At 56.0% G+C, this 23,950-nt stretch overlaps 1 protein-coding gene across 19 annotated transcripts in view; it reads right to left on the reverse strand.

Annotated features, from left to right (window-relative positions):
- The window catches only part of MAD1L1 (mitotic arrest deficient 1 like 1), a 420,579-nt gene that overhangs the window by 395,035 nt on the left and 1,594 nt on the right, over window positions 1–23,950 (reverse strand). For 5 of the 19 annotated variants that reach the window (XM_031013143.3, XM_055346769.2, XM_063708341.1 and 2 more), the window contains exons 2-10: window positions 22,197–22,376; window positions 21,632–21,791; window positions 17,049–17,189; window positions 14,273–14,452; window positions 11,066–11,190; window positions 9,706–9,787; window positions 7,902–8,032; window positions 7,630–7,744; window positions 4,970–5,031 (exon numbers count right to left, since the gene is read on the reverse strand). In XM_031013143.3, the coding sequence (XP_030869003.2) occupies window positions 4,970–5,031; window positions 7,630–7,744; window positions 7,902–8,032; window positions 9,706–9,787; window positions 11,066–11,190; window positions 14,273–14,452; window positions 17,049–17,189; window positions 21,632–21,781 (986 nt within the window). In that variant the 5' untranslated portion in view covers window positions 21,782–21,791; window positions 22,197–22,376. Of the gene's footprint in view, window positions 1–4,969; window positions 5,032–7,629; window positions 7,745–7,901; window positions 8,033–9,705; window positions 9,788–11,065; window positions 11,191–14,272; window positions 14,453–17,048; window positions 17,190–21,631; window positions 21,792–22,196; window positions 22,411–23,950 lie in introns of all 19 variants that reach the window. The other 14 variants (XM_031013144.3, XM_055346772.2, XM_063708340.1 and 11 more) reach the window with 7 other exon arrangements.

The raw sequence follows: 23,950 nt of genomic DNA on the forward strand, positions 1-23,950 counted from the left end.
TTTTCTTATATGCATTCCTAATATTTCATGGACTTTGATGCCATCATACGTGGTATGTACCTCGAGTGGCTCACTGCTAGTATACAGAAACATAACCCATTTTGGTACATTGTCCTTGTATCCCGTGACCCTGTAAACCTCACGGTTTAGTCCTACTGGCTTGTCATTTATTCCCTGGGAATTTCTATAGATAATTATGTTGTCTCCAGGTACAGTTTTACTTCCTCCTTTCCAGTCTGTCCATCTTTTCTTTTTGCTTCCCTAATTATACTGGTGAAGATCTCCAGTACAGTGCGACCAGGGGTGAAGGGAACAGACACCCTGCCTGGTCTCCATGTCAGGGATGCAGTCAGTCTCACCTTGTATTATATCAGCTGTGGTTTTCTGCAGGTGTCATTTACCTGGTTGAGGAAGTTCTCTTCTCTTCCTAGCTTGCTGAGAATTTTCAATCACAAACGAGTTTTGGATTGTTACAAATGGTTGTGCTCTTCGCCTACGGAGATGGCCTGCACCCCCTTTCATTCTACTGAAACAGGTGATTTTCCAAAGAGAAGCAAGCATCCTGCATTCCCAGATGGGCTCCAGCCTGACGCCATCTTTCCCACTGGCCTCTCTGTATTACTCCTCCTCCCCCTCCTGTGCCCGAGGTCTTGCCGAGGATGACACGTACCTCAAAGGGTGTGTGCTGGCATCCACTTTCCTCACCCGTAAGTCACTCCCCAAGACAGACCACGCTCCTGGGAGACCAAGCTGATCACATCGCTGCCTCCAGACACACGCCTCGCACTGCTGCTAACTCCCTCAGCCCAACTTCCAGCACCCTAAGGATGAGGGTGTCCACACCACACTCCCGGCACTGGCATCCTGCCCTTCCCCACGTGTGTTCACACAGGCTCATCCACACACACTGTGTCCCTCCTTGCCTGTGACTTCAAAGTCGTAGAAACTAACATGCCCCCAGCCTGCATGAACCCGTGTGCTGCACATGTCACATGTGCCCAGGCCTGTGTGACACATAAGGACCTCGTTCCACAGGGTCTTCCCATGGTTTCACTGACCCACCCCAGCCAACCTGCCCAGCCTCCTCTCCTAAGACATAAGAAGCCCTACATGGGGAAGAGGGTGACCAGGCCACTCTCTCCTGGGGCTCAGCCAGGGTTTATCCAAGCCCGGGGCGAGGCCGAAGAGCCCTCTGAGGACTGCAGGATGTCAGCGCCCTGTCCTTAGGGAAGGGCCCACACAGAGGACGTCTGACCTCAATGCCAGGAGCTCACAGCCCACAGCCCACAGGCCTGAGGGCCCCAGGACACTGGTCAGAAACAAGGCAGGCATGGGACAGCCAGAAGCGCCCCCCTGAAGGCACTGTCAGGAACAGTGGCCACAAGCCCCTCACATCCCCATCGACCAAAACCCCAACGTCAGCAAGCAAGTCCCATGGTGGGAGAGCAGCGGTCCACTAGGCCAGAGAGACCCAAGGGAAGCTGCTGTGGGAAGGATCACCAAGGCGGGGGCACCACCTAGTGGCAGCAGCTCCTCCACACCCACGGGGCCTCGGGCCTCGGCAAGCCCCAAATCCCAGCAAAGCCTGGGCCCAAAGGCAAGCAGATGCCAGCCCACCCGGGACAGGCCCAGGGCACTCCCAGCCACAGAGCCCTCTGCTTCCAGGACATCTGATGTCACCTCAGGTCCCCATGGCTGAGAGGAGGGGATCCCCAAGCTCGCCCACAGAGGCACGCATGTCTCCACACAAGAATAGCAAATGCACTCAGCCCTCCCATGGGGGCAGCCGTGGCCCCCGTGGTCCCAGCTTCTCACTACATCTGTGTCCCTGTTGCCCACTTCATCACCACATTCAATGCTGCCAGACATGGGCTTCAGAAATTCCTAAGAACTACCCCAAACCTGTTCCCTAAAAATTCCCTAAAAACAGAAAAGAAAGCCCAGTGCATCTCAGGTTTACCCAGAAATCCACTTTGGTTTTTGTTTTTGTTTTTTAGAGACAGGGACTCACTCAGTCACTGGAGTGCAGTGGTGCAATCACAGCTCCTCCTGGGCTCAGGTGATCCTCCCACCTTAGCCTCCTGAGTAGCTGGGACTACAGGTGCACACCACTGAGCACAGCTAATTTTTTTTTTTTTTTTTTTTTTTGGTACAAACAGGGTCTCAACTACGTTCCCCAGGCTGATCTCATCTCAAACATCTAGGCTCGAGCAATCCCCCTGCTGCAGCCTCCCAAACCACTGGGATTACAGGTGTGAGCCACTGTGCGCAGCCAGAAATGCACACGTTTACCAAATCCTCCCGGTGATTCTAGGAGCCGTATTAGGGACCGCCAGCCTGCATTCCCGTGGACTGCGGCATGAGCACCACCCCCTCTGACGTCGAGCGTGAGTCACCCGAGATCACGGCCTGATGCAGAACCACACTCAGACACCCGCCCTGTGGAGCACAACACAAGGAGCGGTGGGGAGCCCTGAAGGGGCCCAGGCATGGCAGGCAACCCAGCACGTGAGGAAACCTGCCCTCTACCAGGCCCACAGCCAAGGCCAACACAGGAGACTAGGGGTCAACCCCCACAGTGAGGACGGCTCCATCCGCCTTCCTGGCCATCAGCCTCTGGCTGCTCAGAGAGGACGCTCGCACCAGCCCTCTCCAACTCACAGGGCCCTCCGCAAGTACACGATCACGTCGGATCTTCACACGCAGTTGGGAGAAGAGCTCCGTGTCCCCCTTTCAATAAAGAGAACACTGGCCCAGAGCAGCGCAGTGACTTGACACAGGTCTTACTGTTGGTGGCAGGGTGCGGGGGGAGCCTTGAATCCAGACTCCGAAGAACTATCTACGTTCCTCATCAAAGCTGCAGGGCGCCACACATGCATGCCACTTGCCTCCCGCCCACTTTAAGCTGGTGGTGGGCACAGGCAGCCCACCTCCACCAGCCCTACAGACCAACCCCTCCTCTCCCTCATCCAGGGCCTGGCCACCAGGGAGGGCAGAGTGAACACAGAACACACAGGCAGGCAGAACCCCTGGGGCCAGCTTGCCCTCATGCTGGCCACACCCAGGCAGCACCCCCAGGCCAGCTCACCCTCACACAAGCCATGCCCAGGCAGGGAACTCAGATGCGGGAACAGGGCTGAAAGGAGCCACAGTACTTCGAAACCAGCCAGAGACAGCAGCCAGCTGTGCCAGGTCTGGTGCCCGACTGACACCCAGTGCTCCAGGGCAAACTGCACATTGGACCCTCCAGCAGGGCCGGGCCCATCAGGCACATGGGGGCCTCTGATGTCCCTTCACAGGAAAGAAGTCACAGAGGTTTCTCATCTGGCCAGAGTATGCCTGGGAGCAGAAGGGTCGCCTTCCAAGCAATTAATAAGCCCAGAGAACAGACAGAAGCACAAAGCATTTAGGCCCCGCTGAGGCCGGCCCTACAGAAGTCTGTGTTCTACAGGGGGAGTTCAAGAGCAGACAGCAGCCCGGGCCGTGCTCTGACTTAGCAAAGCTCAAAGAAAACGAAGAGGCACTTTCAGGTGACAGAGAACTGAAGCCAGTAATGCTGATGAGAAGCTAATGGATTCCAGAACCAGCAGTCGGACGGTGTGGTCAAAGGATAGCTCTTTCAGAGAGTCTCAGTCTCAGCCTAGTTTCCAAGAACAGCAGGAAAGACAGGCAAGAAGTGGGAAGCCTTGAAATCTCACAAGCAAACACAACAAGAGGCCACCTCGGCACCAGCACCAGGGGCCCTGAGCCCCAGGCTCTGATGGCTCCTTCAAAAGCATCACTCCTGCACCTCCTCGAGACCTGGCGCACACAGGGCAACCAGGAAGAGGGGTCCAGACCAGAGCTGCCAGGAGGTGGTCACCTGCAGGGGCACCGCGACTGAAGGGCAGGGGCCAACTGAGCAGCTGCTGGAGAAAGATGAGCACAGGGTCCTGGGATGGATGGGGACACACAGGACCAGACCTGGGAACGGTTCAGCTACCTGTCTATAAGAATACCATCCCCAGCACCCAGGGTGGTCCCCCGGCAGCTCCACCCCACATCCCTCCACCCAAGCGCTGGCACTCAGCTTGGCACAGACTGCGTGAAGAGGCTGCTACAAGCACCAGACAATCATCTTCCACTATGGTGGGTGAGAACCGTTTGGATCTGTGTCCCTGCCCCATGCCTCATGTTGAATTGTAATCCCCAGTGCTGAAAGTGGGGCCCGGTGGGAAGTGTTTGGATCCTGGAGTGGATCCCTCACAGCTTGGGTCTGTCTTCATGATAGTGAGTTCTCATGAGATCTGGTCATTTAGAAGTGTGTGGCACCTCCCTCCCAACACTACTCAAGCTCGCTCACTCTCTCACTCTCTCGTTCCTGCTTTTGCATTGTGGCGTACCTGTTCCCCCTTCACCTTCCGCCATGACTGAAAGCTCCCTGCGCCTTCACCAGAAGCCGAGCAGATGCCAGCACCATGATTCCTGTACAGCTGCAGAAGCGTGAGCCAATTCCACCTCTTCTCTTCATAATTACCCAGTCTCTGGTATTTCTTTATAGCAATGCAAGAACAGCCTAATACAGTGGGTTTTTCTTAATTCTAAAAACTCAGTTCATCTCCACTGGTTACAGTTCCCTAAAATGAATGATTTCCCCCAAAAGCAATTACTTCCTCGGTATACACCAAAAAGAGTCCTTTCACAAAGCCCCGCAACGCAGGGCAATCAGACGCCTGCCACTGGTTTGCTGTGGATATTCCGCTTCTGAATGAAGATGTTACTAAGGCTTCAGCAGGATGAGTCACTGGGTTCCACTGCCCCACCCGCTGGGAAAGGCCTCATTAAACCTGAGCAGCCCGGGACAAATGCCCCCCACCAGCCACAGAGATGCCTGGCTGGAGACTGCGCTGGTGAGCTGGAAGCAGGCTCTGCTCTTCCCCCAGGACCCTTCAAAGAAGGCGGGACCCCGGAGACACCTGCCCTTCCCTACCTGATGCTCAAGCCCGTGGTCTGGTCCAGTCTCTCCCAGCTTTGCAGCTTGGCCAGCAGCCTCTGAAAAGACAACAAAAGCACAGACCCTGTCATCACCTGCCACAGGATCATCACATAAGACTGACAATAATGATCACGGTGCTAAGTCCCTGACCTCTCAGGAGAGCCTGCCCTCATCTCTGAGCTGGGCGCTACATGCTCCAAGTCTGCTTGGAAGTGGCCGGGTTATTATTCCCCAACTGCAGAAGCCACACTGGCGCTTCCTGCCTCACTCCTTCCTGGCCCCGTAAATTCAAGTATGAATCCCAGCAAGCTAAAAGCAACGTGTGGCTGTGGAAGGAGAAGGCAGACAGCCTCAGAAAGGATCCTGGGGTTGACTGTGCCCCAGGGAGCAGCCTCAGGTCCTTGAGCCGTTAGGACTCATCCCTCCCCCATCTTCCAGGGGCTCCTCAGGGAGCCAAGCCCTGGAGCAGACAGACTCAGTCCTGGAGCCAAACTTCCCGCCATCACACAGCAGACCAGGACCAGCAGGCCCTAGGAGAGGAGGGCAGCCACACTGGAGCATGAGGGAGGGTGACATCACTGCCTACAGGCCAGCCCACCCCTCTGTGTCACATGCCTGTCCCATGCTGAGCCACATCCCAAAGAGGTGAGTCTCACGGCCCTTCTAGGACGGAAGCAATCTGAGGGCAGGGACTCTGTGCCTTTGTTCTGGCCTCGCTTCACCTCCACCCAGCGCCAAGCTTATCAACGCTCCACTCGGCAAGTCAGTGAGGTATTCTCACAGCCCCTCCTATGCGCAGGCACGCACTTGACTAGTAACTATACGACAGCCAACGCTACAGAACATTCGCTACGCGCCAGGCACTGCTCTGAGCACTTTGCATAGACTCATGTGAGCCTCACAGTCCCGACAAGGCAGCCAGCACCACTCCTCCCTGTGCAGACGGGGAGACGGACAGGGAGGTGAAGGAGCTGGCCCAGGGACATGGAGCAGCAAGCACCCAACTACGGAGTGTGGCTTGAGAGCCCCAACTCTTCAACCATCAAACAATAAATTACACCGCGGGAGAGAGAAAAGATGTCGCATGGGAGCTGTCTTTTCAGGCTAAGCTCCTACAGAACCCAGCACCTGAGAGAAGAGTCCCTGCCGGATACCCCCGCTGGCAGGGAGCCACCTCACCGTGGGTCACAAGGCCAAGGCCCCAAAATGACCTTGGCTGTATCACAGCTCTGAAGAGGACAGAGACGCCACGCCACCCAAGGGGGACTCTGGAAGTGGCCAGCCCGACAGGTGGGCAGCTGCAGAGCACTGCAGATGGAGTCTGCCCTCCTGCCAGGCCCCACAACCACCGGAGAAAGGCGGCACAGGTGTGCCAGGCACAGAGGGCAGTGGCTGTGGCCACAGGGAAGTGGCATGAAGGACAGAGGACCCAGGCAGGGGCCAGAAGGCCTAAATTCTGGTCCAAACTTGCTGTGCACCGGGCAAGAGAGGGAGCTTCTCTGAACCTCAGTTTCCTCCTCTGCCTGCAACGTGACTGCAGGATGTTTTCCAGCACTGACACCTTCCTACCAACTGCCGCGGTGAAGACAGAACACCCCCAGCACCGGGCCCTGCCAGCCCTGATCCTCACAGTGCTACACGCATTCTGACTCACCCTCTGTACCAGTTTCCTGCTGCAACCGAAACAGATCACCACAAACTAAGTGGCTTCAAACAACACAAATCGGTGCGGCACAGAGGCTCACGCCTGTCATCTCAGCACTCTGGGAGGCAAAGGCAGGAGGATCACTTGAGCCCAGGAGTTCAGGACCAGCATGGGCAACACAGGGAGACCCCGTCTCTACAAAAAAAAATTAATATTTAAAAAGCCTGGCCGGGTGTGGTGGCTCACGTCTATAATCCCACCACTTTGGGAGGCTGAGGTGGGTGGATCATGAGTTCCAAAAGATCAAGACCATCCTAGCCAACATGGTGAAACCCTATCTCTACTAAAAATACAAAAATTAGCTGGGTGTGGTGGCGCACGCCTGTAGTCCCAGCTACTCAGGAGGCTGAGGCAGGAGAATCGCTTGTACCCGCGAGGCGGAGGTTGCAGTGAGCCGAGATCGCACCATTGCATTCCAGCCTGGGGACAGGGCAAGATTCCACCTCAAAAAAAAAAAAAAGGCCACAAATGTAATATTTTATAGTACTTTAGATCAGAAATCCAAAATGGGTCTCCCCGAGCTGGAATCCTGGTGTTGGCAGGGTTGTGTTCCTTCTGCACATTCCAGGGGAGAGTCCACTTCCCTGCTCTTTCCAGCTTCCAGAGAACCCACATTCCTTGGCTTGTGGCCCGTCCTCCATCTCCACACCCAGCAAGAGCTGCCAAGTCCCTCTCACATCACTCTGAGCCCCCAGGATGGCCCAGGAGCCCCTCCCCACTGTGGGCCAGCTGACCAGTCATCTCATTCGCCCTGCCAGGGAAGGTGCTGTGTTCACAGGCTCTGAGGATGAGGCATGGACCTCTCTGGGGACCACGATTCTGCCTCCCACCCCATCACAGCAACCTCCATGTTGTAGGTGAGCAGCTGGTGGGTGTGACCACAATAACGAGGCTCCTCCAGGCAGGGCAGAGGACACCCACAGGAACCGCACACCACACAGGCCCTCACCTCGTTCTCCAGCTCCAAGCCAACCAGCGTCTCCTGCATCTTCTCCTGGCGCCCCAGCTTCCTCTGCAGCCCTTCCAGCTCTTCCTGGAGCAGCCCGTTGGTCTCTCTCATCTCCCTGGCAGTGCCACAAAGAGTCGTTCAAATAGCCACACACCCTAGGGATAAGGCCAAGAGCCCAGGAGCCCTGCCCCTACAGGGTCTGCACGGTGGGCTCCATGTGCACAAACCCAGACTCACTCGAGGCGGCTGCCCCATCACCCGCAACCCCTCACCGCAGGTGCGCGCTCTCCTCCCGCAGCTGCTTCAGCTCCCGTTCCAGCCTAGGGAGCCGCACCAGCTCAGACTTCATGTTCTTCACAATCGCTGCATCCTGCTCTTGCAGGGACAGCTTCTGCTCCAGATCCTGATGGAGGCCAGGGACAGAGAAGAAGGGAAAAATGAGCCACGAAGAGACCTGGAGAAAATCACACGCACACGGCTAAGAGAAGGAAGCCGGTCTGCAACGGCTACACACACTGCAGGATCCAACCACATGACGTTCTGGGAAAGGAAGGGGTTGTCAAGGGCTCAGAAGAAGAGAGGCAGGGATTGACTGGGGGAGCAGAGAGGATTTTTAGGCAGTAAAACTTTTCTGTGTGACACTCCAATGGCAAATACAGAACATTTTACATCTGCCCGAACCATACACTGTCCCACTCCAAGAGTGACCCTCGCATGACCCGTGGACTCTGCATGACACTGATGTGTCCAGGCAGGTTCATCACCGTCACACGTGCTCCACTCTACCAGGGGAGGCTGTGTGTGTAGGAGCGGGGGCAGGGGGTACACAGGAGCTTTACCTTCTGCTCATTTTGCTGTGAACCTAAAATTGCTCTAGAAAATACCATCCATTAAAAATTAAAGTCATTGAGGTCACAAAGTTCCTTTGCTAAACTGCCCCAGGTCCTCAGCAGCCTCCATGCCTCAGGACTCTCCTGTGGGAGGCCTTCCTGGGCTGCACCAGAGGCCTCGAAGCTGCTTCCAATACTGAGCCTCAGCATCCACTCCAGGGCAGCTCTTCCCAGCGCCGACCTCCCAGCCCCCCGCGTACTGGGAGCTGGCATTCACACTGCACACTGCCGGGCTGCTGTGCTCACCACCTGCCCTCGGGGAGCTCTCCAGGAGCAAAAGTCTGTCTCAAGTCTGGTCCAGGATGGCATTCCATGGTAAAACGTCCCACCCCTCCCGTGTCAAGCCCACTTCTGCCACTCTAGCAGCACGTGTGACAGCTCAGTCTTTCCAATAGTGAGGACAGGCTTTTCCCTACGGTACCCAGTCCCCTTGGGACACAGACAGCTGGCATCTGTGAGCAGCAAGTCACTGAACAGGCAGACTATGAAACCACGACCAAACCAGACGGTCATTCAACAAACACTAACAGAGTCCATCGCCCTGCCAGCCAGAAAATACTGAGAGGTGGGCTGAGGGCTGCGAGGGGCCAGGGACCACCACCAGGAGCGGACATGGCAGAGGCCAGGTTGGGGGTGCTGGGCAGCTCTGCAGCCAGGAAGAGCTGGTGTGAAGCGTGGAGGTGAGGGTGCATAGGGGCTGAGAGGGCACGGCCAGAGCACAGGGTCTGGAGGCTGCTCTCCAGGCAACAGGAGGCAGGAGAGGGATCTGGAGTCAACGTCTCCCTGGCACATCCTCCACAAGGAAATGGCACAGCCTGAGCTTGAGTCAGACGCCCTGACTGAGACCCAGCTCCAGCTGTGCAACTGTGGGCAGCTTTCTCAACCTCTCTATGCCTGTAGCATCTTCTCACGCTCATCAGCACTTGACGTCATCACACACATGGACATTTTCTCTTGGTGTTTGTGGTCAGTCTCCCTCCTCTAGAATACACGCTCCCAAGAGCAGAAGCATCTGCCTCATTCACCACAGCATCCCTGGTGCCCAGCACAGTGCCCAGCACACAGGGCAGCAGCTAACCTCACAGAAGGACCACGGAGCTCGGCACCAGCGCAGAAAGGCCAACAGGGGCAGGAAAGTCAAGGCCACCACAGAATGTCCACAAGGCACTGACACGGAGTGACTCACCTTAATCTGCTGCTCGTGGTCTGCTCTTGCTTCTTGGCTGGCCTGGAGTTCCTGGATTTTCTGATTGGCTTCCTGGCATTTTCTATTGAAAGAAAAATACATCACACACAGAAACAGGCATGCGGCAAGGCCAACAGTTCTCCTCAGCCTGAGACCCGCCCCAGCACAGACCCACATACGTTCATTCCCACCCCAAGGTTCAGGACCTCCCGCGGCACAGACCCCTCACACACACACTCCACTGCATGGGTACCCCAAGGTCCCAGGCCCCAGCCCCTGTGGGCTGGCTCTCAAGCCTCAGTCTGCTCATCCAGACGGGGTGCATAGTGAGCCCAGGCCACCTGCAAGGTCCTCGCCAACAGTGGAACCCACAGCTCTCACCTGCCTGCGGCAACCCCCAGCCCTGGTGCAGCTGCGGTAGGGCCCCACCCAGGAATGACCTCTCCTCTCTACTACGGAACTAGAACTCTCCTAAAACGACATCTGCTGATGGAAAGGCCCAAGTCTGCAGGAGATGCCCACAGTCTCCTGACCGCACCTCCAGACAAGGCTCTCACGTCTGTGCCTCGGCTCAGCCCTGTGCCTGGACATCCCTTCCCAGCCACGCCCCCTCCACTTCCAAGACTGCCCTTTCAACCTAGCCCTCAGCAGGGTACGGCGGCTCAGCCTGGGATCCCAGCACTCTAGGAGGCTGAGGCAGAAGGATCGCTTGAGGCCAGGAGCTCAAGACCAGCCTGGGTTACAAAGCGAGACCGCCACCTCTACAAAACGTTTTTTAAAATTAGCCAGGTGCAAAACTAATCCCAGCTACTCAGGAGGCTGAGGCAGGAGAATCACTGAACCCAGGAGGCGGAGGCTGCAGTGAGCCGAGATGGTGCCACTGCACTCCAGCCTGGGTGACAGAGCGAGACTCAATCTCAAAAAAAAAAAAAAAAAAAAATTAACCAGGTGTACTGCACATGCTTGCAGACCCAGTTACTCGGGAGGCTAAGGCAGGAGGATCACTTGAGCCCAGGAGGTTGAGGCTACAGTGAGCCATGATTACACCATTGCACTCCAGGCTGGACGACAGAGTGAGACCCTGTCTCAAAAAATAAAGCAAAATCTGGCTCTGCAGGAGCCCTCTCTAAGAAGGAGGGGGAGGAAGTTGCTGCCCCCATTCTGCTCCAGGAACATCAGGACACTTTCTGGGCTCATGGTCCTGGCTCCAGAGGCCTCAGCGTCTACCCCTCTTGAGTGTCTGTGAGTTAGGACAGCATCTGGGAGTATATCCACATCCCACCCCGCCACCAAGAGAGAGGTGGGACGCATGCCCCCACACGTGATCCAACCCCCGACCCCACACCCTGGCCCCGCCCACTTGTGTTGCAGGTCCAGCTGCTCCTGCAGCTCCTGCTTCTCCGACTCCAGGCGCTTCACCCGCATCTCCTGGTCCATCACGCTCCACTGCAGTTCCGAGATCCTCCCCTTCAGTGCGTTGATGGTCTAAAAGTAGAGGGGACCAGAGAGCCGCTTAGTGAGTGGAGCCCATGCGTGGAAGGAGCCTGCACATGGAGATGAGAAGAGTGGAAAGGCGACACCACCCACGTGCTATAATCAGGGCAGGAGGCAGAGGGGCAGAGGAATAAGGAGGCAGAGCGGTAGGGGGGCAGATGGCAAGGGGGCAAGGAGGGCAGAGGGTGGGGGGAAGAGGAGCAGGGGAGCAGAGGGCCAGGGGGCAGAGCCACCTCCTTCTGGAGGATGCAGGTCAGGCAGACACTCACACGCAGGGCCCACCCTCCTCCTGGTGCTCCAGAGCAGCACAGCCCAGAGCCTGCCACAAGCCACCCAGGAGCTGACAGAGGAGACCCAGGTCCCAGCCAGGGCCCCTGGAAAGGAGGCTTGGTGAGGCGGCTTCAGAAGCAAAAGCCTCCACCAGCCAAGATGGGCCTGGACTCTCAGGCCTGGCACCTGGCAGTCTCTGTGCCAGTGCCCCACGCTCCCAAAGTCCCACCAGACATCCACATACCCGCCAAACCATCACTTCGGTCTTCCCTCCAACCATGGCTCCTGTCATCCCTCCCTAGCCACCCCAATGCTACTATGCCGGCTGTTTGCTAACGACATCGCCCTCAAACCACAGCAAGGCACTGGCCAACCAACAGGACAAAGATGCAGGCTGTGCAAGGGGCAGGGCGGTACCTGCTGGGGAGGCCATGCGCTTGGAACGGGAGCGCGCGGCACGGGCAGGAGCGCCCCTGGGGAGGCGGCCCCTGAGCAAAGCCAGCAGCCCCTCTGGCAGCCTCCAGGACAGCAGGTCTGCCTGACATCACGGAAACCGCACGCGACAGAACTGCCAGGCTTCCTCCTGACCACTCCCACCAGGCGACCTTCTGAGGACCCTAACCCTCTGGAAAAGCTCAGAAAACCCCAGGTGTCCTCAGAGGAAGCAAGAGCACGTGGGTCGAGCCAATGTGAAAAGCTGGACAGACCCTGAGAAGCATCACTGTAAGTTAACACACGGAAACACATGGGCGTGATGTCAGCCCTGGGGACCACGCACCCAGGTCAGGACAATGGCAAACTCACGCAGCAAACGACCTGGGTGGGCCTGGCTGGGCGGCACCCTCCGCAAACAAGGAGGCCTCAGCACTCATTTCCCTGTCCCTGAGAACGTGCCCAGCTCAGGGCCTGCTGAAGCCTATCACTGCTGTCCACCCCACGCCGCTCTGGGAAAGCCCGCATGGGGGCTGCGTGCTCCCCACATGCCCACAATATGTACGGTTTACTTCACCACAACAGTGAAGCATCAACCTGGGAGTCAAAAAAGAAGAAAGGTATTAAAAACATACTAACAATAAACACATCCTCCCAGAGGTCTTCTGAACTCAATTAATACACACCGCGTGCCAGGGGCAAGGCCAGATGCAGGGCCGAGCCCACCTGCCCACAGGGTCACCCGTGTTGTAGGGGACGCCGGACAGCTGGCGAGGAAGAGGCGCATAAGATAATTCCAGAGTAAGGAGCGTGACAATCAGGGCCCTGTGACAGGAGAAGGCAGTCAAGGCCTAGTGCGCAGGGAGGGCTTCCCTGAGGAGCTGCCACCTCGGCTTAGACATGACAGGCCAAAGCAGCAGCACCTGCAGTGCCACCATCTTCCCCTCACTGTGCCCCACCCCACCGGGCACCGCCCTGCGGCTCCTGCAGTCTCCTGCTCCTCTGCCCCTCATGAAGTGCTGGGCACGACTCACCCTCCCCCATGGAACCACAGGTGCCTGCAGGCAGCGGGGACAGCCCCCGGCCCACCTCCAGCACAGCCCAGCACATGGGAACTGGAACCCAGAGCATGGGCAAGGCAAGAGCAGCTTCTCGGGAGCCAATCACGCCTCCTCTCCTGCCAACGTTCCCTCCAGAAGCAGATAGGGGAACAGCCTGAACACGCCTCCCCAGCACGGCCACAGGAAGGACCCGCGACCAGTTTCTGGACCCCTCCAGGACCCCTGCTGCACGCCCACCCCACCCCTACCACGCCTCCACCCCCACACCAGCAGATTTTCATGTTTCCTCTTGGCACCAGCGATCTTGATCGTCACAAAGGACAGGAGAGGTTAGAAGATTCCAATTTCCACCAGCGCCCACGTCTGGGCTGTTTCTAAAATGCAAGCAACCTTCACCAGGACTGCGGTTCACACAGGCTCCGGTTCAGAGGCAATTCTCCGACGCCATCAGATGCCTGTAGACCTTGCAGATAGTCAAAGATATGCAAATCCAGACATGCCTACTTAAGCCTCCTGACAAAACAATAGCTATTTCCAGAAAAGACCACCATCCACTACAGGGAAGGCTACAGGGAAATTGGAGCCCTCAGCCAGGTCTCTGAGCACAACGGCTGCGGAGACCATCATCGCTGGGGACCTTATAACCCAGTCCTAGGGGTCTGTTCAAAGTCAACAGAAGCGAGGGCTGAGGGAAGGGCTACCTGTCGCATACATACATGAGTGAACACAAACACACTAAACATCCACAAACAACAAAAAACAGATTCATCATCCATTTAAATTCATAATTACAAACGCAAAAAAGTGCTTAACTTTTTTTTTTTTTTGAGACAGAGTCTTGCTGTGTTACCCAGGCTGGAGTGCAATGGTGTGATCTGAGCTCACTGCAACCTCCACCTCCTGGGTTCAAGCGATTCTCCTGCCTCAGCCTCCCGAGTCCCACAGGCTGGGACTACAGGTGCGCACCACCACGCCTGGCTAATTTTTATATTTTTAGTAGAGATGGGGTTTCACCATGTTGGTCAGGCTGCTCTCCAACTCCCGACCTCAGATGATCCACCCACCTTGGCCTCCCAAAGTGCTGGGATTACAGGCGGGAGCCACCGCGCCCGGCCCAAAGTCTCAACTTTTTAACTGAAAACTACAGAATGGAAAATTAATACTTCTACTGATGACAACTATGCACAAAACACAGCTGCCCGTGTGGGAAGCACAGCTGAAAACACAAGCGGGCGCTGCAGTGGCGAACAAGAGCATGCACTCCCTCTCCTCGGGAAAACAGCTCCCTGCGCAGCAGAGGCCCCGCTCACCTCCCCAGCCTGGGCCAGACTGTCCTCTTTCTCACGCAGCCTCTTGCTGGCAGTGTCCAAGTTCTGCTGACACTGCCTGTTGCGCTCCAGCTGCTCCTGCATCTTCTCCTCTGCCCCGGCCTCCCGCTCCTGAAGCTGCCGGATGCGCGTCAGGAGCTCCTGGTTGCGGTCGACCTCACGCTGTTAAGAGAGCAAGAGTCAGATGCCACGTGCCGCCCACGGGAGGGTCAGCGGGAAGCCCTCACCCCCATACCTCTCTCAGAACACGCCGAGGCGCAAAAAAGAGCCGAGCAGGACCCGTGAGCCAAGTCAGTGGCAGAACCAGGACGGGACCTGGGACCCAGCCCCAGCGTTGGCACCCCCGCTGTGGCACCACGACGGTGAGCACGGTGCGAGGTCAGGGCTCCCAAGAAGGGCACTTGGCACAGATCACACACACATTTATCACACCGTCTGCTCAGCAGTTGCCTCTGCAGGGAGAGGGGCCAAGGGAAATCTAAAATTCAGCATTGACCTTGGGGAGAAGCTGAGCTTTCATAGCACCGGCAAATCCTGTCTAACCACGCTCTGTCCGGCACTGAAATGAGCTGGCACTCCCCCAGCGAGCAGACAACAGGGGCAGAGACAGGCGGCGTGGACAGGAGGCTGTGGGCAGAAGCAGTTTACACTGGGCTCAAATCTGCCACACATGCACCCCCTCTCACACAAACCACAAACCTCCAGAGCCACCCCCCACGACTGGCCTTAGGGAGGCCGCGTGGTTCTCACTGGTTGGGATGGGACATGACCAAGCACCACGCTCAGACCTCCTGACTCTAATGACCCGCAGGCCCTCCAGAGTTCACTGCCAGGTACCGGCGTCCCGGGAGGTGAAGGAGGTGAGTACTGGTGGAGCCCGGCACTCCGGGACCCTCTCACCCTGCCTTCCTCGGGAAGCACCAAGCACTCCCGGAGCCCCGGGTGGAGTACGGGCTTGTGCTGTCCTCATCCAGGGTACTCCAGCCCAAAACCCAGGAAAGCTGTGACAGAGGTGGCCGCCTTCTGAGAGAGGCTGACCCGCACACCTCGGAGGGACTCCAGCCCTTGTGAGCTGCAAGGGCTGCCTCACAACAACCAAGAGACCCTTCTGTGATGCAGGACAAGAGCTGGGGTTGGCACGGGGCTCCGCTCAGCACCATCACAGCCAGATGCGGCACCGGGCCTGGTACTGCCAGTCCCAGCGCAGACAGGGCAGCCAGCAGGTCTTTGGACTTCAGACACTTAAGTCTCGCCCCCTAATAGGTATTTCCAGGCGGAACTCCAAGGAACAATTGGAAAACTACTGGTTCTGACTGTTCCTGGGGTCCCGTGCAGCTGTGTCTGTGGGCAAGGAAGGACAGTGCTGTTAGAAGGTGGCTGGAGCTCAGCGGGGAGCCCCAGGTGTAAGCCCAGTCACCTGCATCCTTGGATTTCCCCAAGACAGGCTTCCCGGAGACCCTACAATGACCCCTCCCTCAATCCAACATTTGTGAGCACCCATAAAATGCCATAAGCTGTGCCACACAATGGAGATCCTGGGCAGAGTCGGGTGGGCCCTGCCCTCAGGGACCCTCGGTCCAGAGGAACTCCAACAGCTGCACACTGTCCCTCCTGCCTGACAGCCACAGCCATACCATCAGCATGCTGCCTCCAGACTAATGACCTGGTGCCTCCTCTCCACCCCTAACAAGGGAATCTCAATAGTTAGGGAGGCTCCTGTGGCCTCTCCCTCCCCTTCCCACCAATTCCTCCAGGACTGTCCCTCCTAGGACCCACCCAGGCCATGAGCAAACGCCCCACCTCTCAGGGAAAACAGCTCTCAAAGCAGCAACGGAGCCAACCCTGAGGCAGTGGCCCCCACCCCAGCGGTGCCTCAGGCTCACTGAGCCCACACAACGCACACCGCAGTCAGGATCTGCAGGCCAGGGGCAAGGAATCCAACCAGCATCACACCCCGGAAGATGTGAGCTATTTTTCTAGGGCACAGGAGAGTGTGTGAATAAACCACATGATGTCAGGGCGGGGCTGGACATCCACCCACCAAGAGAGGGCACGGAGGCCAGGGAGACTTTCCGCCCAATACTCTGCCTGAACCTTGGCAGCATTTCCACAACTGATCAGCACTGACTGAAACCCTGGCAAAGTGCTGTTAATCAGAGCAGAGGGGATCCGCGCACTCAGTGGAAACCTAATTCCCTCCCCAAGGACAGGGTGTTTTCCCTGCTGCCCTGGGGAGCCAGGAGCAACACAGAGCCGCCATTGAGACCGGCACCCTTTGCTAGGGCCCTCCAACCCCAAGACCCAGCATGGACCCGAGACCCTGATCCACCCCGTGACCTCCTAAGCCTGTCACTCCTACACCACTTGGCATTTCTGCCAGACCTGCATTCCAATTCTTCCAGAGGGAAGAGGAAACCAGGAGACCCAGCAAAAGAATCTGTGCCAGCACCGCAGCCTCAATGAACAGACACAGCAAGTGTTCCCATTTCATGCCACCCTCCTCTAGGACATCAAGCATAACTGATACCTGCCCCACAGCATGAGTGGCCTCAGAAGGAATGTCCTGGCAACCATGACACAGGGCGTGTCAGGCTTCCAACCAGCTGGGTTCTCATTTCCTACGGCCTGGCAGGTACCGTGCACAGCCCCCTTGCTCCCAGGGACTGGGATCTGATTTCTTACGGCCTGGCAGGTACCGTGCACAGCCCCCTTGCTTCCTGGGGCTGTCTGGGCCGACCCTCGCCCCGCCTGAACCCACCTCGTAGTTCCTGGCACTGGTGCTGGCTGCTCTCTCCAGCTCCACTCGAGCCCTCTTGTGACTCAGCTCCATCTGCATCTTCTCCCGCTCCACCTGGATGAGGTGGGACTTCGAACGGATCTGCTCTGCTCTTTCCTCCAGCTGAGCAGGTCGCACCCAAAGAAAAACAGAATGCTCAGTGACGGCATCAAACCAGGTGAGTGACTCAGTGCAGCAGACACACTCCCTGAGGACCCATTCCCGCAGGTCCCGTGCTAAGTCTTGATGTGGCCCAGCCACTGGGCTCCAGGCTGGGGAACAGGGGAGGGGCAGGAAACGGGAAGGTGAAAAAGCCTGGGAAGAGGAAGACGTCTTTTGAGATGACATTAAGCATATTAGTGAAGGCAACGGCCTCGAATGCCACCCATTTATTTACCAGCCAACGGCTCCGTGGGTCGGAAGTCCAGACGTAGGTGGCTGCATTCTCTGACCAGGGTCTCCCAGACTAAAAATCAATGCAGTCGGCCAGGACATGTTCTCACGTGGAGCTCAGAGATGGAGAATGAGGTCTCCTTCCCGACTGGCTGCCGGCCCAGTACAGCCATCAACTCCTAGGTGCTGCCCACATCCCTTGCCACACGGCCCTCTCCATCTCCAAAGTCAACCACGTCCAATCTCCCTCATCAAATCCCTCTCCTGCTATGTCTCTTGACTGCTCGGCCTCGGATGTCTGGACTCAGACTTAAAGGGCTCAGGTGAGTACATCAAGCCCACCAGGGAGTGGATCAAGCCCACCCAGGTAATCTCCCTATCTCAAGGTCAACAGATCTTAGACCTTAATTACATCTGCACAATCCCACAGCAATGAAACCTACTCAGTATTGGACTGAAACCTGGGAGGCAGTAGGAAGGTGAGTGTGCACAAGGAGCCTGGAATCTGGGGACCCTCTCAGAAGCCTGCCTGCCACACAGGGTTAGAGATTACAGGTGAGCTGAGCTTCTGGGGACCCTCTCAGAAGTCTGCCTGCCACACAGGGCTAGAGATTACAGGTGAGCTGAGCCTCAAAGAGCCCCAGAAGACTTGCCAAATAGTTCCAGAGCCGGCCTTTGGGTACGACCTGCTCAGCTGGAGGAAAAGGCAGAGTCACTGACTCTTCACGTGGCCCAGAGCCTTGCAGTGCAGCATCTCCCGGCACTTAACAAATGCAGAGTCGCAGACTACACCCCAGACCTACTCAGTCAGAATCTTCTCTTTAGGTTGGGTGTGGTGGCTCACGCCTGTAACCCCAGTACTTTGGGAGGCCAAGGCGGGTGGATCACTTGAGGCCAGGAGTTCAAGACCAGCCTGGCCAACATGGGGAAACCCCGTCTCTACTAAAAATACAAAAATTAGCTGGTCGTGGTGGTACGCACCTGTAACCCCAGCTACTCAGGCTGAGGCAGGAGAATCGCTTGAACCCAGGAGGCGAACGTTGCAGTGAGCCAAGATCACACCACTGCACTCCAGCCTGGATGACAGGGCAAGAGTTTGTCTCAAAAAAAAAACAAAAGAATCTAGGCCAGCCGTGGTGGCTCACGTCTGTAATCCCAGCAGTTCGGAGGGCCAAGGTGGGTACATAACTTGAGGTCAGGAGTTTGAGACCAGCCTGGCCAACATGGTGAAACCCTGTCTCTACTCAAAACTACAAAAATTAGCCGGGTGTGGTGGTACGCACCTGTAATCTCAGCTACTCGGGAGGCTGAGGAGGGAGAATCACTTGAACCCAGGAGACGGAGGCTGCAGTGAGCCAACATTGTACCACTGCACTCCAGCCTGGATGACAGAGTAAGACCCTATCTCCAAAAGAAAAAAAGAAACTTCTTTTTAAACACATTCTCAGGGCGTTCACATGCACATGAAAGTTTGAGAAGCACCAGAGCAGAGTGGTGGTTCCCAGTGGGGTCCAGTTTTGCCCCTGGGAACATCTGGCCCTGTCTGGAGACACCTGATTGTCACAGGGGGGTGGTCACATGTGTGTGCTGCTGGCTGGCATCCAGGGGGTAGAGGCCAGGGAAGTTGTTAAACAGCCCACAATGCACAAGAAAGTCCTGAGAAAAAAGAATTACCCAGCCCAAATGCCAAGCGTGCCAAGGCCAGGAAAGCCTGGGACGGGGGAGGGAAGTTTCTCTGTCCTCCCACCTGTGTTCTCTGGTGGCCCAAGCCCACACTTCCTTTACTCCTATGTTACTGTGTCTCGATTCTCAGCTGCTGCTGTTTGGGGGCTCCTAAGACTGCCCTTCAAACTCAGCAGCCTTCCTGGTCTCACTTCTGTGTCTGCAGTCAAGCCTGAGCCTCTCGAGAAGGGTGGGCACCCCGCCTGCAGGGGGCACGACCGGCAGGGACCAGGAGACCCAGACACACCTGATCCGTGTGCCACCTCTGCCTGGAGCTGACTACAACTGAAAGAAAGGAACCCTGAAAGTTTACCCTTACATTAAATCAACACGATGTGTGAGAAACCAGACAGCACACATTCCCCCGGCCTGCCATGTTCTCCAGGCCCTCCCTGCCACGCCGGGGGCTTAGCAGGAGAGAAAGAACCACGACGAAGTCCAGGAATGGGATGTGACAGGGGCCAGGGACCAAGGCTGGTCTTGCCGCCATCACTCCGCTCACCACCTCGCTCTGACTACCGCACTCCATCACTGATCCCCTCACCGAGAGGCCTTTACCAGTGAGCACTGGGGGCCTCCGAGTCCCAAGACAGACTCTAGAATCCCAGAGCTTTGACAGACAGGCCAAGAGGTCCCAGACATTTGCAACAGTAAAATTACAGCATTTCAGACCAGAGTTGCCAACTCTGTCACCCAGGCTGGAGTGCAGTGGCGCGATGGGTCACTGCAACCTCCGCCTCCCAGGTTCAAGCAATTCTGCCTCAGCCTCCCGAGTAGGTGGGATTACAGGTGCCCACACCCGCCTAGTTTTTGTATTTTTAGTAGAGATGAGGTTTTACCATGTTGGTCAGGCTGGTCTCAAATTCCTGACCTCAAGTGATCCAGCCACCTCAGCCTCCCAAAGTGCTGGGGTTATAGGCGTGAGCCACTGCAACCAGCTCAGAGTTGGCAACTTCTAATTTTGTCAGTGATAAAAAACAACTACCATCTATTACCTTCATAATTTCACAAATGAACATTTACATAAATATTATATATATACACACACATATATATATATGACCTAATCTCAGAATAAAAAACAGTCCTCATCAAGAAAGGGCAGTGAGCAAGCTAGCAACTAGCATTCTTTTTTTTTTTTTTTGAGACAGGGTCTCACTCTGTCACCCAGGCTGGAGTGCGGTGGCGCAATCTCAGCTCACTGCAAGCTCCGACTCCCGGGTTCACACCATTCTCCTGCTCCAGCCTCCCGAGTAGCTGGGATTACAGGTGCCACGCCCAGCTAATTTTTTGTATTTTTAGTAGAGACAGGGTTTCACCGTGTTAGCCAGGATGGTCTTGATCTCCTGACCTCATGATCCGCCCACCTCAGCCTCCCAAAGTGCTGGGATTACAGGCGTGAGCCACCACATCTGGCCACAAGCTAGCATTCTAATAAACACACATTAATTCAATTATGCAACAAAACAAATGCACACACACACACAGTTTCACCAAATGCAGCAGGGCCTCATCTGGGCTCCGAGAGCATAGGAAGCCAGAGCCTCCTCTAATGGGGACAGAACTACAGAAGGGCTCTGGGGACTGCAGCAGGGACTGGGAAAGAGGGTCCAGGCAGAGGAGCCTAGAGGAGCCTGTGCAGCCACAGGGCCCAGGCAACGCTGGAGACACTACTCGCCAGCACTCCACTCCCCACCACTCCCTACAACTTGGGGACCCCGTTATCCCAGCCCCAACTGGGACTGGGCTCATCACTCTTTGGAGCCTGAAGTCCTTCAGGAGGCCTGAATCCTCTGCAGTTGTGTCTACAGTGAGCAATCCCAAGAACTTGTAATGAAACAAAATACAACTATTTTATAGAAGAAAACTGTAAAAATCACCCCAAAATCTGTAAATGGCCCTCCACAGTCTGAGACCACAAAACACCCAGTTCTTCTGCTCACTGCTGTGGCTTTGTCTCTGGGCTGCCCAGGCACTCTCAGCACTGTGTTTCCAACACAGCCTTCCCGACAGTCCTGGTGCTCACTCCCCCAGGCAGTTTGGGTTCTGTCCTCAATTAGATGAATGAACTGGCTTTCCGATCCTGTCACCAGGGTCTGTGGGTGCACTTGTGTGAACGCAATGCTGAGCGCCAGGCCCACTCAGGGTGCTAACAAGGCAGGCCTTTAAGCCAGGATGGCTCAGGGCCCCAACTAGCCTCCAGCTACGACCCCAAAATGAGGAGTGCCCATAGTGAGACCTGGGAGACGAGTAGCTGTCTCTAGGCTCCGCTAATACTGACCCACCTCAACTACAGAAGACTTGAACAGGTCCCGCCTGGGCCCAGGGTCTCCCCAGAGACCCCCATCCCAGCACATGCTGCTCACCTGAACTATGTGGGACTTGAACAGGCCCTGCCCAGGCCCAGGGGTCTCCCAGAGAAGACTCCCACCCAGGCACATGCCACTCACCTGCATGCTCTGCTGGTACTGCATCTGCAGAGAACCTGGGGCCGAGGTGGAAATATCCAGTCCAGATCCTCCCTCCACACGCTGAGAGATGAAGTTGTTCAAAGATCTCAGGGTAGATAAAACCGTGGTGTTTTCCCCCAGGTCTTCCATGGTTGCTTTCCTTCCGGGGACAGACAAAGGACTGGTCAGGCGCAGCCTTTCCACATGCCATCAGCCGTGCAGTCAGCAGAGCCTCTGGACAGCCCCACTCCCCTAACGCTCACTGGAGCTCATAATACACCCATGCCTGTAACCACATTCTTCAATGGCAACTGGGAGCCATGCTGCCAATTTACCAGACAAAAAATGGAAGCAAGGAAGCATGCCACCGAATCCCCACCAGCAAGCCACCGATTGAGTCTCAGCTGCACATGGACAGATGGACAGCTGGCACCCGGGAGGCAGGGCTCAGCACTCAGGTGGCACGTCCCCCAACTGCACTGTAAGAGGGTTCTCCAGAGACACAGAGCCAACAGGACACAGAGACAGACACAAGAGAAGGTCTTTATTGGGGAAACTGACTCACGCGATTACAGAGACTGTCCCACAACAGGCCGTCTGCAAGGCGGAGCCCTAGAAGCCTGGCAGTGTGACCCAGTCCAAGTCTGAAGGCCTCAGAGCCAGGGGGGCCGTTGGTGTAATTCTCAGTTCGAGGGGCTGCTGGGACGAGTCCTGGAGACCAAAGGCCGGCGAGCTTGGAGTGCTGCTGTTGAGAGGAGAGGAAGAGTGTATCCCAGCTCCTGCAGGCAGATGGACACATTCGCCTTTTCTCTGTTTTTGTCCTCTCCAGGCCCCCAGGCTCTTAGATACTGTCCCTGACTCTGAGGATGGATCTTCAGCACCTGCTCCACTCAGACTCCCAAGCTCATCTCCTCTGGAAACACCCTCAACAGGCACACCCAAAACCAAAAATGATGCTTTCCCAGGTTTCTAGGAAGTCCTGAATCCAGTCAGTTGATGCCTGAAACTACCTACCAGGAGCACTCACAACAAAGTCTGGCCTCTTGCCCAGGGAGGGTGGTTCACGCCTCTAATCCCAGCACTTCGGGAGGCGGAGGCAGGTCCGGAGTTCAAGACCAGATTGGCCAACATGGCAAAACCCCATCTCTAATAAAATACAAAAACTAGCCGGGCGTGGTGGTGCGCGCCTGTAATCCCAGCTACTCAGGAGGCTGTGGCACAAGAATCGCTTGAAACTGGGAGGCAGAGGTTGCAGCGACCTGAGACCGCACTACTGCACTCCAGCCTGGGTAACGGGGTGAGACAGTGTCTCAAAACAAATAAATGAATGAATAAATAAATAAATATAAGCCAGGCACTGTTGCTCATGCCTGTAATCCCAGCATTTTGTGAGGCCAAGATGGGCAGATCACCACAGGTCAGGAGTTCGAGACCAGCCTGGCCAACATGGTGAAACCCCACCTCTACTAAAGCCAGATGTGGTGGCGTGCACCTGTAATCCCAGCTACTCCGGAGGCTGGGACAGGAGAATTTCTTGAACCCAGGAGGTGGAGGTTGCAGTGAACTGAGATCGCGCCACTGCATTCCAGCCTGGGCGCCAGAGTAAGACTCCGTTTCAAAAAATAATAATAATTAATTAAAAAAAAATCTGGCCTCTGGGAATCAGAAACGAGGCATGCAACAGTGACAGTAAAGATGATGATCATCACAGCTGTGCTAATTTTCATTGTTTATTTCTAGTGACATTAATAAGTACTACTACAATTTTCAACTAGGTATCAGAAAGAAAGGTATCTGACATTTCCCAGCACCGAGACTTCTTGAACTTCAGTTTCCTCATCTGTAAACTCATGACAGTGAAATCTACTTGCAAAGTTGTGGGGAACGGGGCCAATATCCCTAAAGTCTTCCACTGCTAGATGATGGGAATGCAGCTGCAGGTTGACCAGCACTAATATTTGTAAGCTCAATCTTAACAGGGTGGTGAGTTAGGTCTTTTTACACAGATTCTAGAGATGATGAAACCGAAGCTTCAAAAAGTTACAGAACGGAGATTGGAACTTGGGTCTGTCAGGCTTTGGAAGGCTGAAGACAAGCCGCAGCAAAGAACTTTGCACCCCTAACACCGGCGCTCACTATGGGCTCATGGCAGGCCGGCCCACCAGCCACAACTAGGGAACAGCCAAGCGCGTTTAAAAGCCAAAGGTAGAACTTCTGCAGCTGCACAGTTTCTGAGTTTCCATTTAACAAGAACCTTGGCCTGGTGCAAGCAGAGGCCTGAGCTCCCCAGGCTGCCAGCCCCGCAGAGGCAGGCCCGCC

Source organism: Gorilla gorilla, chromosome 6 (genome assembly GCF_029281585.2).
Source record: "Gorilla gorilla gorilla isolate KB3781 chromosome 6, NHGRI_mGorGor1-v2.1_pri, whole genome shotgun sequence".
NCBI lineage: Eukaryota > Metazoa > Chordata > Mammalia > Primates > Hominidae > Gorilla > Gorilla gorilla.